At 45.7% G+C, this 18,573-nt stretch overlaps 1 protein-coding gene and 1 long non-coding RNA gene across 6 annotated transcripts in view; one reads left to right on the top strand and one right to left on the bottom strand.

The window, feature by feature from the left end:
* Positions 1–17,275, bottom strand: part of CTPS1 (CTP synthase 1) — a 30,423-nt gene extending 13,148 nt beyond the window's left edge. For 2 of the 5 annotated variants that reach the window (XM_067725696.1, XM_067725698.1), the window contains exons 1-8: positions 16,400–16,422; positions 13,637–13,815; positions 11,533–11,703; positions 8,691–8,791; positions 7,825–7,941; positions 5,067–5,150; positions 4,505–4,585; positions 979–1,130 (exon numbers count right to left, since the gene is read on the bottom strand). In XM_067725696.1, coding sequence (XP_067581797.1) covers positions 979–1,130; positions 4,505–4,585; positions 5,067–5,150; positions 7,825–7,941; positions 8,691–8,791; positions 11,533–11,703; positions 13,637–13,802 — 872 coding nt within the window. In that variant the 5' untranslated portion in view covers positions 13,803–13,815; positions 16,400–16,422. Of the gene's footprint in view, positions 1–978; positions 1,131–4,504; positions 4,586–5,066; positions 5,151–7,824; positions 7,942–8,690; positions 8,792–11,532; positions 11,704–13,636; positions 13,816–16,399; positions 16,424–17,003 lie in introns of those variants that run through there. The other 3 variants (XM_067725699.1, XM_067725700.1, XM_067725697.1) reach the window with 3 other exon arrangements.
* Positions 17,276–17,312: 37 nt separating this feature from the next.
* On the top strand, positions 17,313–18,080 carry LOC137218585 (uncharacterized). The gene is made up of 2 exons (XR_010940761.1): positions 17,313–17,435; positions 17,744–18,080. It is a non-coding gene; the product is annotated as an uncharacterized lncRNA (long non-coding RNA).
* The last annotated feature ends 493 nt before the right edge of the window (positions 18,081–18,573 follow it).

Genomic DNA, 18,573 nt, shown 5'->3' with positions numbered 1-18,573 from the left:
CTGTGTTCTATGTACTGCACAGTAAAGAGGAAGCAATTTTCAGATCAACGTGGCAGGCTTTGTAAAGAAAGTAGGATTTTGGAACCTGTTACAAAGAGATAGCTTCAAAATCCGTTCCAAATTTGGTTTTCTTTTTTTTTTTTTTAAGTTAAAAAATTAACAAACACAGACAATTCACAAGAGTTAATGTGATGAAGGGAACAGTCAAATTATGGGGCATCCACACGAGAGTCCGTACTCATTAAAATTTTTCATTATAAAGTATAATTAGTAACACAAAAATAAAACTGTGCCATTTTTGTGGCTGCATAATGATATACAAGCAAATGGACACAGACTGAAAGGGAAAATGTCAAAATGAAAATAAGTATCGCTGAACAACAGCACGCGTGCTCCCTCTACAAATGCTCATTAGTGCCATCCAGCTGACTCGGCAGCTACGACACCACATGCCCAGTGCTCCGAGGCGCTGTGTGAAGATCTGTGAGGTGCTGTGCAAGAGCGAGGAGGCAAGCAGAGTGGGGACAGCTCTCAATCTGATGAGCTTTGACAGCAGCAGGAAGAAAAGACCGGACCCCCTTGTCGATCCTTTTGTAGTATGGGGTGAGCAGCATGTTCCCAAACACAGCTCAGATATTTGGGAGCAGCCAGGAGTGCTCCAGCCACATCCCGCCATCCACGTGGGCCTCGGATACCAGTGCCAACCCACCGCAAGGAGGCCTGTTTGCGTGGGAGACAAGGGTGATAGCTGTGTGATCGGAACTCCCTGAGACCCGGGACCCGGGCCAGCTCTACTGGGACTTCCTCACCCACGATGCAGCTACATGAGGGCTAAGATCCTTTCTTTACACCCCTTACCATGAAGGCCTTTTCTAGCGTGAGTTGATAGCACAAGTAAGAAAGAGCTGAATTCCCTGAGCTCCTACGAAAAAAAAAGAAATAAGGCTCGAACTCCCAGCCCCTTATTATGAAGCAAACCTGTCAGCCATCTCTTTCCACTTCATCAGCATTTTCCGTGGCTGCCTCTCAATAGGAAGGTCAAGTCTCCGGAGAAAATAATCTACAACCCCCTGCTCTTCTAACAACAAGGGGACTCGGTAGATGGACGAGACATCGTGGACACAGATCACCTGTTTAAAAATGAGCAAAGGTTAGTTCATTAAAACAAACAAAAACTAACTGGGCTGACGGACTCCTACCAGCTCTTAGGACCTTGGGAAAATAACTGTTTTAAATTTGAAAACAAAGAAAACGACAACTTTCTAAAAAATATAAATTACCAAACTGACTCAAGAAGAATAGAATACATAGTGGCTAATCTCCTATGAACATGGATGCAAAAATCCTTAAAAAAAAAAAACCTTCATAAACCAAACCACAAATTAGTTAAAAAAAAAATTCATGTCCAAGTAGGAACTGTCCCAAGAACAATGGTTCTCAAAATTGGCTGTCACTGGTATCACCTGGGAGAGCTTCTAAAAATTCAAAAGCCCATGCTGCACCCCACACCACTTACATTTAACAGGGGAATTCACTACATGAATAGATTAAAGTGGGAGGGAAAATCACCTCAGTGGAAGCAGATTTAATAAAAATTCAAAACCAATTCATAATAACAACTCCTGGTAAATTAGAAGTGTTAGAGAAAATGTGAAAATATAAAAACCCCACAGCAAACATCATTTGGTTTGATATTTAATATTAATGCTTAATATTTAAAGTCTGAAACAGGCAAAACTGGTCACTAATCACTACTTCTATTCAACAGTGTACTAGAGATATTAGCTATTACAATTAGATAAGAAAAAAATGTACATGAATTGGAAAATAAGAAAAAATTGCCACTAATTGCATATAATATAACTGCTCACCCGTAAAAACCACGGGAATTTACAGGCAAACAATCAGAACTAACGGGGCTTCCCTGGTGGCACAGTGGTTAAGAATCTGCCTGCCAATGGAGGGGACACGGGTTTGAGCCCTGGTCCAGGAAGATCCCACATGCCGCAGAGCAACTAAGCCCGTGCGCTACAACTACTGAGCCTGCGCTCTAGAGCCCGTGAGCCACAACTATTGAAGCCCGCGAGCCTAGAGCCCATGCTCCGCAACAAGAGAAGTCACCGCAGTGAGAAGCCCGCTCGACGCAACTGGAGAAAGCTTGCGCACAGCAACGAAGACCCAACACAGCCAAAAAAATTAAAAGTAAAAAAAAAATTTTTTTAATCAGAACTAACAATTTTAGTAAGGTTGCTAAGCTTGAGATCAATGGGCAGAAGTCAGCAGGGTTTCCTATACATGGGTCTTATTTAATCAGGAAATATAATTTTTAAAAATACACCATTCACATAGTAACAAAAATTATGAATACCTATAAATAAATTTAAAACACAATTCACAAAGATAAATAAGCCTAAAAACCACCTTTAAAAAGAAAATTGTAGAATATTATTGAAAGTTCTTTCAACACATGGAGCTGGAAGAGATAGATATCTATACATGCAAAAACATGAATTGCAAATTTTACTGAAAAGTTACTATCCATAAAAATTAACTCATAATGAATCCTAGACCTATGTGTTAAGCCCTAAAATTATCAAACTTCAGAAGAAAATCTTCATGACCTTGGTTAAGTAGAGTTCTTAGATATGATACCATAAGCACAACCTATAAAGAAAAAAATGAATAAATTGGGAGTTCATCAAAATGTAAAAGCTTTTATGCTCCCAAAGACACCATTAAGAAAATGAAAAGACATACACCTGAAATTAGCACATTATAAATCAACTATACTTCAATTAAAAAAAAAAGGCAAATAAAACCAAAAGAAAATGAAAAGACAAACCACAAGCTGGGAGAAAAAAATGTGCAAATCATATATCTGATAAAAGACTTGCACTGAGAATATATAAAGAACTCCTATCACTCAATGAGATAAGCAACCCAATTAAAAACAGGCAAAAGATGTGAAGTTCCAATTTAAATATAGAAACAACTGTCACATTTTTTAATAGTAACTAATTTTAATGATAACCTATCCTATTATAGAATTGAATTACCTTCACTTGCTGGGACAGAAATATCTAAAATAACTGAAGTGCATGAAAAAAGGCTCTTCATAACAATGAAAGTATTCTGATGTTCCATGTGCTTAGTACGAAGCAGAATCCCTTTGATGGGCTCCTGGCTCAGGCATCCTGTCCAGGAACACTGATCTCAGGTGTCAGGCTACCCTCACACCCTGAAGCTTGAGCCATCGTGGAGATAGAGAGGACAGCTGCTTCTAATAGTCAAAGGCTTTCCTCTTGCTCTATTCACTTTAATGCCAGGGCAATGACTTTAATTGTTTTATATTCTCTCCCATACTCCTAGAAGCCTTGTGAATGGATTTCTCTTATTTTAGATCTCTTTTTTTTTTTTTTTTTTTTTTTTGCGGTACGCCGGCCTCTCATTGTTGTGGCCTCTCCCATTGCAGAGCACAGGCTCCGGACGCGCAGGCCCAGCGGCCATGGCTCACAGGCCTAGCCGCTCCGCGGCATGTGGGATCTTCCCGTACCGGGGCACGAACCCGTGTCCCCTGCATCGGCAGGCGGACTCTCAACCACTGCGCCACCAGGGAAGCCCGGATTTCTCTTATTTTAACCCTGCTCCCTCATCCACTCCTCTCTAGGCCAGGTGGGCTCCCCGCTTAGTCTCCTGATCCTCAAATAACCTAGCAGTAGAACAAACCATCCATAACCTAATCATACGTTCCTTGACCTCAACTTCCCTTCTACTCTCCTTCAGCCAAACCTGATCAAAGCCACAATCCCAACTTGCCACCACTGGAATTTCCATTACACGCACCACACTTAGAAATATCACAGGTTCCAAAATGTTGAATTTCCTGTACCATAGGTAACCTCCATTAGCACAAGTAACAAAAAAGACTATATGTTTAGGGCCTACAACACCTTAGACAGCAGGCAACAGGAATATAAAGTTGAATAAAGTGATCCTTGCCCTCAAGCAGCTCAGTCTATGAGGAGAGACAAACACGGACGAACACACAGACACACAGGAACACTTACACACTAAGGGGCAGTATGACAGGCTTACCACCAGGACCTGTGAGACACACAGGTCACTCAGAGAAGATTAACCCTGAGGTTTGAGGAGGTTTGGAAGGTAAAGCTACTCAGACAGTACTGTGTCCTAGCTGGGCTCTAAAGGATGAAAATGAATAGGAGATTGCCAGGCCTATTACAGGGAGAGGGGAACACCCACTCTGCACGGCTGGAGCAAACAGTACAAGGAGCGGGGACAGACAGGAGAGGTAAAAGATGTTCGAGGAACCACAGAAAATAAGGTGATGGAGAATCACAGGGCCGGTGGGGGTCAGTTCTTCTACAGAACAGTCTACAGTCTCAAATTATGAAATAACAACAAGGCTCATGAAACTGGCTAAGAGACATTAGGATAATTAGCAGCAAAAAATAAGTTATGTGAAGATGGGATTTCTACTTACTTGTTCAGGTTCAACATGGCAGAACATTGATATTTTCTCTTTCACTGACGTGTCGAGAGGATTTGAGCACCTGCACACAACCTAGACGTTTGGATGGACACAAGGGGTTACAAAATTGGGTTTTTTCTCCTGACTGAAATTAAAGTAGACACCACATTGTCAAGCTGGATGGAAATGTTAACTCCTAGCACAATGCACATAAACTGCAAAAATGTTACTTGTTTTCAGAACTGAAATTCCTAAATCCCAAGTTGGAGAAACATGAGAGAGCGGCAGGATAGACAGATTAATGAGCCAACTGGAGTTTTCCTCAACCCATGTTCTTGGGTAGGAGGGACAGGAGCATGAATGATTGGCTGGGAGGAGAAGACAGGACCTCACACACACCAGGTAAGAAAATCTTTGCAAACCACCACCCAGTTCACTCAGCACTAACCCTACTTCTCCACCATCGGCTCGGCTAACTAAATGGGGGCCAAGAAAAGGTTTTGGCTGCCATGGAGGCGTGATCTTAATTAGACAGATAAGATCACTCTGAAACGAGGTAACCAGGAAATCTTACCAGATCTGGGGAAAGCCCAAGCCCTCTGAGTTCCCGAACACTGTTCTGGGTGGGTTTAGTCTTCTGTTCCCCTGTTGAACTTGGCTATTTTACAGAAGGAAAAAAAAGTTAACTTCTCTATGAAAAGGCATTTTCAGCTGTGACTTTTCCCCGAACCTCTTTTTATAATAGATAATTTGACCATTTACCTAGTTTAGTTTATTTTTGTCAAAGTTACACACGCATATATTTGAGAGTCAAGTAGTTCTGAACGGTTTGTCCTAAAAGCAGTAGTAGCAGCCCTGTCTACCCTTTCCCCTTTCCAAACCCTGGAGATAGCCACTCTTTCACTCTTTTTTATTTGAAGTACAGCTGATATGCAATGTTATGTTAGTTTCAGGTGTACAGCAGTGTGATATATATATATATATATATATCTATCTTTTTCAGATTCTTTTCCATTATAGGTTATTACAAGATACTGAACGCAGTGCCCTGTGCTACACCGTAGGTCCTTCACTCTCCCACTCCTGGATGATCCTCCTAGTATGCTTTCCTGCTACTTCTTTGACGTTTAGTTTGAGGCATTTTCTACTGACTTCCTGCCGGGTAAGGAATCCCCTCTTTTCATCCCCCGCCCCCGTTGCGCGCCTGCCCTGCGCATGCAGCCCCCGTGTCACGACCCCTCTTCAGTGTTTACATACTTTTGAGTATTTACACACTGTGTACCATGAAAACCACATGCCATAACTTTTCCTTTCTGGCCCAATTATTTGTTTTCCTTGGTTGGTTTTTTGGTTTTGTTGATATGCTGAGTTTTCTATGTACTAAATTTTCTTTATTCTCCTCTCACACTTAAAGATACATTTGTTGGGTACAGAATTCTAAGTTAGAAGTCATTTTCCCTAAGAATTTTTAAGGAAACAACTCCACTATCTTTTAGCTTTCGGGACTGCTGTTGAAGTCTAATGCCATAATGACTCTTGGTTCTTTTCTTTAGAGTTCTTTTTAGAATTTCTGCCCCATTATTCCAAAATTTCACAACAATGTGCCTTGGTGGGGGTCATTTTTCACTTAATAGGCTGAGCGTTCAGTGGGCCCTTCCAATCTAGAAACTTCTATCTGGAAATTTCCTTGAATTATTTAGATCAGGAATCCGAAAACTTTTTCTATAAAGGGCCAGACAATAAATATTTTAGGTTTTGTGGGCCACAGTCTCTGTCACAACTACCCAACTGATTTTTTTTAAATTAATTTTTATTGGAGTATAGTTGATTTATAATGTTGTTAGTTTCTGCTGTACAGCAAAGTGAAACAGTTATACATATATACATATATATCCACTCTTTCTTAGATTCTTTTCCCATATAGGTCATTAGAGTACTGAGTAGAGTTCCCTGTGCTATACAGTAGGTTCTTATTAATGTTTTAATACAAATGGGCATAGCTGTTTTATTTTTAAAACCAGAGGGTGGGCTGATTTGGCCTGTCTGTTGACCTCTGGTTCACATCACACTTCCCTCTCCATTTCTATTATTTTTTTGAAAATCCCATTATTTGGATCAGAACTCCTAGACCAGCCTCTAATTCTCTTGCCTTTTCTCTCCTATTTTCTCTCTCTTGACCTTTCTTCTCTACTTCCTGGGTATTTCCTTAAACTTCTTTTTCATTCCTGCTATCCAATTTTTAATTCCCAGGAATTCTTATCTATCCTCTGAATGTTCTCTTCTTAAGGTACAGATGCAGTTTACCTCCTCTTAATTCTGAGGATACTACTGATATGTTGCTTTGTTTTCTTTTTCTAAGGTTTCCTTTTCCTACTCCCTGCAGAGCCTCAATTTCCTCTGTTTTTTCTGTTGTTCTGGTCTCTTGCACGCTAAATGCTTTCTCCAAATGTCTGGTGATCACTGGCTGCCGGCTCACTCTAAAAGCTAACCGGAAGTTCTCTGAGTGGGTGACCTTGTCCACCAGGGTCCTCACTGCGGGAATCTGGCTGGTCTGTTTCCACTGAGGAGCCTCTGAGGGCAGTGTGTTTTCTCCTGGGTTAGTTGCATACCCCAAGAAGAATCTTACAATGTCCTACGTAGACGGTCCCTGCCTGGCTGTGATGATTCTGCAAATCAAGTAGCAGAAATCACACTGTCCCTAGTGCCTGCTCATCCAGAGAAAGCCTACATTCTCTGCCAAGATGGGAGAGGGACTGATGCCCAATTGTGCATAACAGGGAAGGGGATGCCAGGGTCTAAGTGCTTCTGAAACGGCAGTTATAACGAGTCCCACCCCCAGCCCCAGAGGTGCCCAGTGCTGCCCATTCCTGAGTCTTTGGGGTTCTGCAGGGCAAGCAGGGTTGCTTCCCTGCTTTCTCCGCTGCAGGCTTAGACTCCAGCTCTCCCAGGTCTGCTCAGTCCATTTCTACATGGCCATCTGCTTTCTGCCTTCCTAATTTTTGTCACTACTGACTCCATTCAGAGTATTTTATCTTTGTGAATTTTTGCCTTAAAAAGAAATTCCCTCTACTCCAGTTGCAGTGGAGTTTCATCGTAGTAAAGACAAATGGACACATGCAACCCACTGTCTTTAACTGTAATTTCCCTGATTAATTTTCCAAATGTTTTCCATTTGATCTTTTCAAAAAGTATGATTATAATAATTTAAAATTCACAAAGAAGTGTTTTATTCCCTGCTTCCTGCACCTCAAATATTTGAAACAGATAAGGAATGAAAACCATCCTCTCCTCCCTCCTCTCCATCCCCCAAAGTAAAGCTCTGAATGCCTTACCTGAGGAACTAGACTGACATGAATGTTACAGAAGTTCTCTCTTTTGACCTTGAACTGGAATTGACGGAAGGCCTCAATAAAGGGCATGCTTTCTATATCTCCTACTGTCCCACCAAGCTAGAAGAACAAAGTTAATTTAGAGGTTAAGCACTAAACCTTCCTTTTGTGGTTCAGGTGTCCAACAACCATACTCTGTCATCTCAATTCAATGATCAGTAACAGTGTAATGCAGACTCCCTGGGCCTATAAAATGTCATTTAACATACTGACACTGGACGTTTTTCTTTGTGCTAAAAGATTACTTTTTATGATAGGTTCAACATTCCCCAAGGTTATCATGGATCTTTCCACATCATTTCAAGAAAACGGTCAGGTGAAAGACGCACTAGGAATTTTATTTGTATGAAGAGTCACAAAGCAAAGAAATCAAAATCTTATCTACTTAGCCATAAATAACTTCTAAATTAAAAAGCAGTTATAAACCAACTGCTGGAACTTTTGAGTCTCCTGTTTTCACAGGAACACGGAGATCCAACAGCTAGGATCAGCAAAGCAGGAGTACAGAAACTAAAACCAAAACAGGCTCATTCAGAGGGATGAACATTCCTGCCAGAGGAAAGCTGAAGGTCGGGTCACCTGACTTTCTCAAGAGACAGACGAGAATGCGTCATGCCACTCTTAGGAACTGCGTGAACGAAGTATTGCTTTCGATGGTGCAGCCACTCCACGTGATGGTGACTGTGCCCTTACCTGCCACGCTGCCCTTAGGAGGGTCAAGGGGTTCACAGGCAACTGACTAAGGAGGAGAAAATGTACATCTGGTCACATGCGCAGGTACCACGGAGTTCCAAACAGACTCAACAAACCTCAATAACACACACTTGAGGCTCCAGGCCATCTTCATCCACGGGTATTAACGCCTGTCTCATTACCCACTCCTGGATTGCATCTGTGATGTGCGGGACGACTGAGGAAGAGAAAGGACATACGTGACCTACATGTCCCATCCCGTCCCATCCCGTCCCATCCGCATCAATTGAGGCAGACACACCCTTTGTGACAACAAACTGCAGAGTAGCAGTGGGCCGTAACAGTATTTTCGAGACCCCTCTCCAATGCCCTTAACAAATCACACTACCCCCGGCCTCCCTTCCACATTTCCTGGTTGTGACTAGAAGCCCCACAGGAGAGTAGGGACTCGAGGGGTGACCTGAGCCACCCCAGAGCAGTGGCCTCAAAGCAGAATCTACCCTGGCCACTCCTACTGCTTACAGCTGGGGGCGGGGGGGGGGGGGAGCATATCACACCCTTTTTCAAGGACAAGAGAGCACCAGGACCCTGTTCCATCACATTTCCAGTTTACCCAAGGGTAATCTACTGCAGAGACAGGGAAGTGCAGCAGTGGTCGGGAGCACAGCATCTGGGCCAGAACGCCTGGATTCAAGTCTCAGTTCCACCACTCGTCAGGTGTGGGTCTTTGGGCAAATTACCTAACTATTCATAAGTTCGATCTCCCTATCCGTTAACTGGAGGTAAGAGCTTCTACTTCCTGAAGTCATGGAAATGTAGCGACAGAGCACTGGTGAGATGCTGAGCAGAGCCCCTGCGTGACGGTGCTCACGAACCCCAGCCATGGCTCCGCTCTTTTGAAACCACAGTCGTGGGGCTCAGAAGGCCAGCTCCTAAGGGGCAGAGATTGCTGTTTAACTTGCTATGTAGAACCGGCAGTGCCTCAAGCACAGGATATTACCTATTCCACACACAGCAGCCAGAGTGGTCTTTTAAAATGCAACTCAGAGTTCACCACTCCCAGGCTTAAACTCCCGAATGGCCTCCCACGGCTCTGAGTAAAATGCAACCTCTATGCTGTGGCCCTTCAGGGGGCCCCGTGGAACCTGGCTGCAGCCCACCTCTCCCACCTGCCCCTTGGTCTCAGTGCAGGAAGTCTCCCTCCTGGTCCCTGACCAGCCCCCTTGCAGCCGGGGCCCTGGGTCCGCACCGAGCACCCCTTCTGCTCTTCCCAGGGCTGGCCTCCCAGCTCAAACGCCCTCTCTTGGAGGCTTTCCCTGACCACCTGTCCAGACTGCCTTCCACACCACTCTCTCTCTCTCTGTCTCCTCACTCTATTTAGTTCCTTCTCAGCTCCTATCAGACAACTCACTTCACCAGTTTGGTTTTTTCTCTCCCAGAAGGTAACCTCCATGAGGACAACAGCCTCACTGGGCTTGTTCATCATGCACTCCCAGTATCAGCAAGGGTCTGACCACACTGGGCACTCAAGAAATCACTGATGAGTGAATAAATGAATTAATACACTAGAGGCCTAGAACAGCAAACTGTATGATCAAGATCACTGCAACTCCTAATTGATCCCGTTCTGTGTTGAGAACTCAAGAGAAATACTCGACTGACTGAGCTCCTTTAATTCTCCCAGCAACCCGGATAGGTAGGTACTGTTATTATCCCCATTTCACAGAAAAGGAAATTAGACCTCAAAGAGGGGAAGTAATCTGCCCATGTTCACAAAGCTGGTTAAGTGGCAGAGCTAAGACCTACACATGACCCCCTAGCCCAGAATCCGGCCAGGGTGGCCCCAGGGGAGAGACAGCTGTCAGCGTGACCCTCAGCCTTCAGTCCAGTAAAGTCCAAAGTCAAAAGCAGATTTATTCTCATAACTCAGATGAGAGCCACTCTTCAGCAAGCCCCCAAATCTGGACTTATGCCATCATACTAGACCTGTGGCCTTCCAACACCCACTTCTGAAAAGCAGCGCTAGCCTCAAATGATCGCTGTGCAAAACCTCCACCCAGCAGACAGACAGACGCTGCACTGGTGAAAGCTCAGGAGGACCCAGAGACCTGCTTCTCAGACTCCCTCTAACCCATGACCAGCCCAAAGGCCAATGGACACAATGGGAGTCCATTTCCTTCTCCCTGTCTATACACAGAACGTCCCAGATACACAACATACACCGTCTGGCTGACTGCCCTCACCTAGCTGCTGTCATCACTTCACACTCATCACTGTGGAAAAACAACAGAAACTAAAACCAAAAAAGCCTCATTCAGAGGGACGAACATTCCTGCCAGAGGAAAGCTGAAGGTCAGGTCACCTGACTTTCTCGAGAGACAGACGAAAATGCGTCATGCCACTCTTATCAGTACAATTCATACTAAGCAAATGTATAAATGCTGAAAAAGGAGAACTGCACGAACGAAGTATTGCTTTCGATGGTGCAGCCACTCCACATGATGGTGACTGTGCCCTTACCTGCCACGCTGCCCTTAGGAGGGTCAAGGGTTTCACAGGCAACTGGCTTATCAGTTGCTGGTGGGTGACTAAGGAGGAGAAAATGTACACGTGGTCACATGCGCAGGTACCACGGAGTTCCAAACAGACTCAACAAACCTCAACAACACACACTTGAGGCTCCAGGCCATCTTCATCAACGGGTATTAACGCCTGTCTCATTACCCAAATCATGAAGCTGGACTGTCAGCTTCAATGCCATTCACAGAGAGGCGGGAGCCTACTCAAGTTACTTTTTGAGTAAACAGCCATGCAACTCTGAATTTTCAACTGAAGACATGGTTCAGTAACAATACCTTGATACTTTCATGATGAAATTGCATAAAAGGCACATTTTTATACACAAAAGAAATTAAACTGGCTAAGACTTTTAAACCTTGAAGGCAAATCCAGTATTACCTTGGACGGTTTTCCCCAAGTAATCTCCTTTGCGTTCCTTGTTAATGACGTACTGATAGATCTTTCCAGTAGTCAGATTATTGTCCTTGGTGAGGCGGATGTCAAGGAAACGTTCATAGTTACCCAGGTCAAGGTCTACTTCCCCACCATCATCCAGCACAAAAACCTCACCTGCAGTGAACAGTGATAATGGTTAGGGTGCATGAAAGATACAAATACCATGGCACAACTTGAGTTCCCAAATATAAACACCTGAAAAGAACAAAGTCTGCATTAACTTGACAGGAAGCAGGGAAATTTATTTCCAGAAAAGTAAATATGACAAGAAAGAAAAATCGCCAATCATTCTGCAAAAGGTTAAGTCCATACTTCCAGTTTATCGCCAAACTCAGTCTGAATTAGAAGATTCTGTCATGAAACAGCATGGAATGAACAGAAGGAAACTACAGCCAAGCAAGACACAGGGAACTTTACATGGTATGGCATCTGCCACCTAAAGAAAAAGAACTTTTGTCTCAAGTCTCCTACCTGAGCAGAGAAAGGTTTGAATGTGATAGTAGGATTTGATCCAAAAACTTAAACAAGGTATATATGTTACAGTCGTGTTGATTATAAAAATCGGCTTTTGGGCCACACTTTAGTCCAAAACAAAGGTGTGAAATTGCTCAAGTTTCCTCCTATTCCTTTGTTTAACAATCATTCCTCGAAATGTCATTCTAGAAATTCTGCCCCAAACGGGGCCTTCCTACCATCACAATGGGAGACAAGCCCCAAAATAGGAAAGTAAAAATGGTCTTGTTTTTCCCTCATCCTCTGCTCTCAGGAACGCCGAAATATTGCTCCAATTTTTTCCATCCTTCCTGACACTGTTTATTACATAAAGATTTTTGCTCTGATGACACTCATAGATTTTTACTTCACATTAGAAAGTAGGAGTATGAAAACAATTTAAAAACTTGAGGGACTTCCCTGGTGGCGCAGTGGTTAAGAATCCGCCTGCCAAGGCAGGGGATGCGGGTTCGAGCCCTGGTCCAGGAAGATCCCACATGCCGCGGAGCAACTAAGCCCGTGCGCCACAACTGCTGAGCCTGAGCTCTACAGCCCACGAACCATAGCTACTGAGCCCACGTGCCACAACTACTGAAGCCCGCGCACCTAGAGCCTGTGCTCTGCAACAAGGGAAGCCACCACGAGAAGCCCGCGCACCGCAACAAAGAGTAGCCCCTGCTCACTGCAACTAGAGGAAGCCTGTGCACAGCAACGAGGACCCAACACAGCCAAAAATAAAGAAACAAACAAACAAACAAATAAATAAATACTTGAGAAGTATTTTTTAACATGTCTCAATAGTACATCTACCCCCAATTTTAAGAAATTACTCTTAGGCGATTCAGACAGTTACTCATCACACAGTTGGTAGTAATCAGCAATAACAAAGAAGTATAGTGCCGTTTTCCTACCCTACCTTAACGGTTTCTCCTTTTCACTCAAGCATCGAAGGATGCTTGCTTTTACTATCCAAACTCTGTTAGCAAAATAGAATCTCAAGCATACAGATCATCGAAATCCAACATCTATCCGTTGCCTGAATTCCTACAAGTGGTCCTTTGGCCTCTGTCTGAACACCTCTAGCAAAGGGAACTCACAAAATCTTCACCCCACTTTTGGAGAGCACTTACTATTATAAAGATCTTACACTGGGCCAAAATCCATGGCCTTACAACTTCTATCCACCCATCCTATTCCTAAAGATTGGGGCCACAAAGTATAAACATAATCCCTCTTCTCAAATATCTGAAGAAAGTTACTGTGTCACCAGATATCTTTCTTCCAGAGAAGAGACAAACTTTCATTCAGCTACCTAAAATATCATTCCTATTACAGAAACCACTGAACTCTATTCACTCCATTGCCTATTAAGATTTCTGCTTCTTCTCTGTCCAACTGAGAAAAGCATCACTCTGCTATGCTAAGGACCCCTCTCAGAAGGCAGGAAGTGGAGGTCATGGAATGCAAAATACACACAATTTCCAGGGGCTGACATTTTCTCTCACATATTACATGATTATTTTTAAACAAGAAAAAAGAAATGCATTTTGCTTACCATGCTCATAAGGAGAGAATGTTCCTGCATCAATGTTAATATACGGGTCAATTTTAATGGAGGTTACATGTAAACCACACGACTTGAGTATTGTGCCCACACTGCTGGCGATGATTCCTTTTCCAATTCCTGATATGACACCACCAGTAACTAGAATGTACTTCATTTTACTTGTTGACCTGGGAAAAAGAAAAAACATACCTCAACAAATCAAACTGATCTGGGTTCAAATCCTGGCCCTGCCACTTACCAGCCATGAAGCCTCTAGGAGCCTCGGTTTCCCTATCTGTCACATGACTTTGGAAGGTTGTTATATGGGATCCTAACAAATGTTTCTTGGATCACTCAATGGCTTTAGTCAAGTATGACTTGAAAAACAACTGCTAATTAAATAATGCAGCTTTTGTTTAAAACTTTGACAGCTAACAACCTCGAGAGCCAACATAATTAAAAAAAAAAGCCAGCTCTGTTGATAGAACATTATGCCCCCAATGCTGGCTGGCACTGCCGCCAGACACTGGGTTGTCAGGCAGGTGCTTCATTATTTTCCCTACATGGAGAAAAAAATTTCAATCTTGGATGAGCACTCCAATTCCCCATGAAAGAGATAATGTCTTTGGCTAAACTAAAATTTATCGCCAAGAAAACACAGCTCCTCTAGGTTATAGAAGACCGCATAAAAGAACTTCAACATTTGAAAGGAGTAGCAGTTAAAACTAAAGGTCTTTTAATTAAAGGTAGCTCTCTTCTGAAATGTAATAACCTGCTCCTTGCCAGCAATCTCTCCCAGGTATGCCATGAAGAGAGACTATATATATTGGAGGAAACGGACATCCGACAATAAACCAGTCTGAGCACATAATGGGCAGAGGACTCAAAGAGAGGGGAGATTAGATTAAATCCTAAGAGCTGGACAGTTGTGGCAGGGAATGGAAGAAACAGACTTCATGAGAGATAAAAGAGATGGATGGACGCAAGAACAGCAGGGGCAAGAGGTGAGCAGACAGACAGCGACAGGCTCGCCAGGGAGAATTGATCACTGGCCCCGGTTTTGGAGGCTCAGAAATAGCATTTGGTCAGTACACCCGAATGTGATGAAAATGAGAAACACAATCACAAGGAGAAGAGAATGCTTGCTTTGGCATATGGTCTGGGACATTTTCCTCCTCTGGGAACACTTCTTGTGAAGCCAAATTATAATAAAAATAAGCTAAGAAGGGAACAAGGAAACTGGGCAGTTCTGCTTGAAGCATTCCACCTCCCTGCTCCGCTCTGCTCCTGCCCAAGGCAGGAATAAACATACTTGGCAAAGAGATGAGAACGCTCAGAATGTCTTCCCCCCTCAGACAGCAAGGAAAAGACCCAACCATGTCCTGCTCTTTCTATTCTGTTGCAGCACTCCCAAAAGCATGCTCCTCGGTTTCGTCAAAATGCACGTGGGATACCCAAAAAGGGCTCTATGGACAGATAAATCAGAGAAATGCTGGTTAAACAGTCAACTGGTTTCTTTAATGCAAGACCTCTGGCAGCCTTTAATAAGCTAATGTGCACTGTGATCTCCCAAAAGGGATATACAGTCAGCAGTTTCCCTAAACTTGTTTGACCCCAAGTCCCTAATATTTGGGGGAAACACTGCTCTGTCACTTCACAGCTGAACAGTGCCTTACTGACATGTGAACATCAGACCTGGCTACATTTTAGAGACATCCTAACCAGGCATATCCCTGAGACTATACCCTGGACTCACTGACTAAATTTTGGATGTTCCAGAAATTCCTCAGCCATCCTGCGTGGGTTATAGAGTGGGTTACTTCTATAGAAGACTCACCTCATCCATTTTCATTTGATTGGCCCCAATTTTACTCTAAGAAGACAACACCTCTCTTTAGGGGAGATGCCTGCAGTCCCCCACAGTGCCCTGCAATAAATATTCTAATGTACTCAAGAGGCCAGGCAGGAGAGGCTGATGGGATCCAGTCACCCCCATGTATGGACTACCCTGTAGGTAAGCGCTACTGTGCTAGACACTTCGGGGACTACAAAAATTACTCAGATTTGGGCCCACAGCTCAAGCTGCAGTCCATTTAGAGAGACAGAACATTTACAAATAAATGAGTAATCCAGTGATGGTAGGAAGCAGAGGGATGATGTGTGACAGGTATAAATGGAAAAGGAGAGCAGAAAGCTTTCAGTAGCAAGACCAGGGTAAGGACCATGGCCCATCAGAGAAAGGTGAGAGGAGTGAAGGGAGGAGAGGAACCAGATGGCTGCTGCTGTGTTGACCTGAGACTTGCAACGGCCTTTAAGGGAAAGGGAACAGCGTGGACAGGAAGGTACAGCTATCTACAGAACACAGAGGGAGGGCCAAGGAAAGACACTGGGGGTGAGGGGGAGATGGTGGGAAATAAATAGGAAATTTAGGCAAGGGTCCACATCATGGGGCAACTTGAGTGCTCAATCTGAACTTTAGTCTGAAGGTGATGAGAGACATGGGAAGGTTTTCAAGCACAAAAGTAACAGAAATCAAGATGCATCAAAGGAATTCATCAAAGATGACACAACAACAAAGATGCTGTTATTAAATGCCGAGATCCAGTTCCAGCTCCACCACTTGTGTACTGGGACCTGTCAAGTCACAGAAGCCGCCTGAAGCCCAAGTCCTCACATCCGTTAAACGGGGTTGAGAATCTCCGCATCGCCTGTGTCACAGGACTGCTGAGGATTCAAAATTATAATGAGTGTGGACGTAAGTGCGCCACGCACACGTAGTGAACTTCTTTAAAATGCAGCATCTTCGTTCTGGGCGGCCGGTAAGTAAGGAGGCCAGCTGTGGGGCCGAAGCCGACCTTTCCCCGGCACCTGGAGGCCGTCCGGCTCCGCGAGCTCCCAGGACCCCTCCGCCCGCCGAAGTCCGGGCGCGCCGGAGGGGGCCGCAGCCAGGCCGCCGAGCCCATCCCCCACCGCGGCGGGCGTGGCTCGGACCTTGATCCCCCTCTAACGAAGCTAAGGCCGTGCCTTAAGGCCGGAGGGCGAGGGCCGCGGCAGTCCGAATGGAGCGGCGACCGCCGAGCCGCTTGGGGCTGGCTGGGCAGAGGGGGCTCCCGAGCCTCTACGGCCCTCTCCGTCCCACGAGCCACCCTGGCACCCTGGTCAGGCGAGACAGGCCGCGCTGAAATGGGCGCTGCCGGGACCCGCAGCCCGGCACCCGCGGCCTTCCCCCGCCGCCCCACGCCCCCCGCGCCCGGTCTCCCCGGCGGCGCCCGGCCACGCGGCCCCGTGCGCGGGAGCCGGCTCCTCGCCGGCCTGGCCGCCCGCCCCACTCCCTTTAGGCACGCAGCCCATTGGGCAGGCCGGCGGGCCACCTCACCCCTGATTGGTGGGAGCTGTGTCTGTCACCGGCGGTGGGGCTGTCCCGCGCCGGGCTCTGCTTCTGCCTCCGACTCCTGCACGGGAGAACAGCTCCCGCGGGATCCCTGGAGTCAGCCTACCTGAGGCCGGCTTTAAATCCTGCCGTCGGCTTAAGAGCTGAGAGGGCGACGCTCACGCTGAGCCCCCGGCAGCCAGTGCACCAGCCCGACCGCATGCGCCGGGCAGTCTTTCACGGAGGCGGGCTCTAGGCGGTGCGCACGCAGAGGCGGGGGGCGGGGTGGGGGCGCGGGCCCGCCCCAGGGCGGGACCTGGGTGCGCCGGACTCAGGGTCCGGAGTGCGCCGGCGCGAGGCCGGCGCGCTTTGCTAGTAGTGCTGCCTGCTTCTCCGGATCAATTTCCCAGCGCTGCTGTCGCCCGGCAGACGCAAGAGGTACGAGACGGGGCAGGTCATGGCGTCTTTGCCTTGTAGCCTTTGTCACAGCCAGTGGTTCAGGCTTCCTCTTTTGAGGGGGAGGAGACCATGTTTTGACTCACACCTGGCAAATCCATCGCCTGGCTCCAGCCCCCCACCCCCCACCCCGCAAAGGCCTTCTAGGAGAGGCGAGATCCATCACACCGTGTCCCTGAACCGTCCGACCTTGTGGGCAAGGTGGTGCGACCCCAACCCATCTCTCTCTCTCACGCGGCGCCCTCTGAACCAAGGGATGCCGACAGTGTCACTCTCCGCCTCTATTACAGGGAAGGCCAAGACGGCGGCTGGGCGCTGGCTCCTTCCTCATCTGATGGGAGTAAGAATGAGAGAAGCAGAAAGAAAAGCCGGTGTGAAAGCCTCCGTCGCCCAGCCGAGTTGGAGGCCAGTGTCGCTGCATTGGAGAGAGCCAAAGGAAGAGAAATCAATATGGCGTGGCCACACTGCGCAGAGCATTATAGACCAAGGATTTTCTTTCCCCCTAAGGGCAGTGGAAAGCCATAGAAAGTTTTTTGAGGAGGCGGCTTGGTTTTGCTTTCAATAGTGAATATATGGTTTTTTCTCCAAACACTATACAAGTGTATACTTAAAAAGTAAGTCTCTGCATCCCAGTGTTCTGTTTTCTTCCTTAGAAGCAGTTTGTCACAAGTTCTTGTATACCATCATTGAGGGATGTAAAGAAAAGGTGTGACATGATCAGACTTGTGTTTCAGGAAAATGACTCAACCAAATGGATTCCAAGAAACCAGTTAGGAGATTTCTGCAATGGCCCCAAAGAGAGGCTTCTGGCTTCTTCTATCTGAATCACCACTTCTCCCGCTCTGCAAGCTGCACTCAGCTCCAGACCGAAAACATGCTTCCGGTGTTTTACAGCCACACTTCTTTCAAGAAACATTTGGTGTTTATCAAAGTGCCTGGGACATGACAGACACTGAGAACATACTTGTCGAAGTAACGAAGGAGCTGTAGAAGATATAAAATTAGCCCCTCACTTAGCCACTCTACTGGGTGACCACTTTACCCTTTCCTCTCCTTCTGTAAACCTCTACTCTCTCTCAGCGGATGGTCTTGCTTCCTATTTCATTGAGAAAATAGAAGC

Source organism: Pseudorca crassidens, chromosome 2 (assembly GCF_039906515.1).
Source record: "Pseudorca crassidens isolate mPseCra1 chromosome 2, mPseCra1.hap1, whole genome shotgun sequence".
NCBI lineage: Eukaryota > Metazoa > Chordata > Mammalia > Artiodactyla > Delphinidae > Pseudorca > Pseudorca crassidens.
The sequence above is the reverse complement of the archived record's forward strand: the minus strand, read 5'-3'. Positions and strand labels throughout refer to the sequence as shown.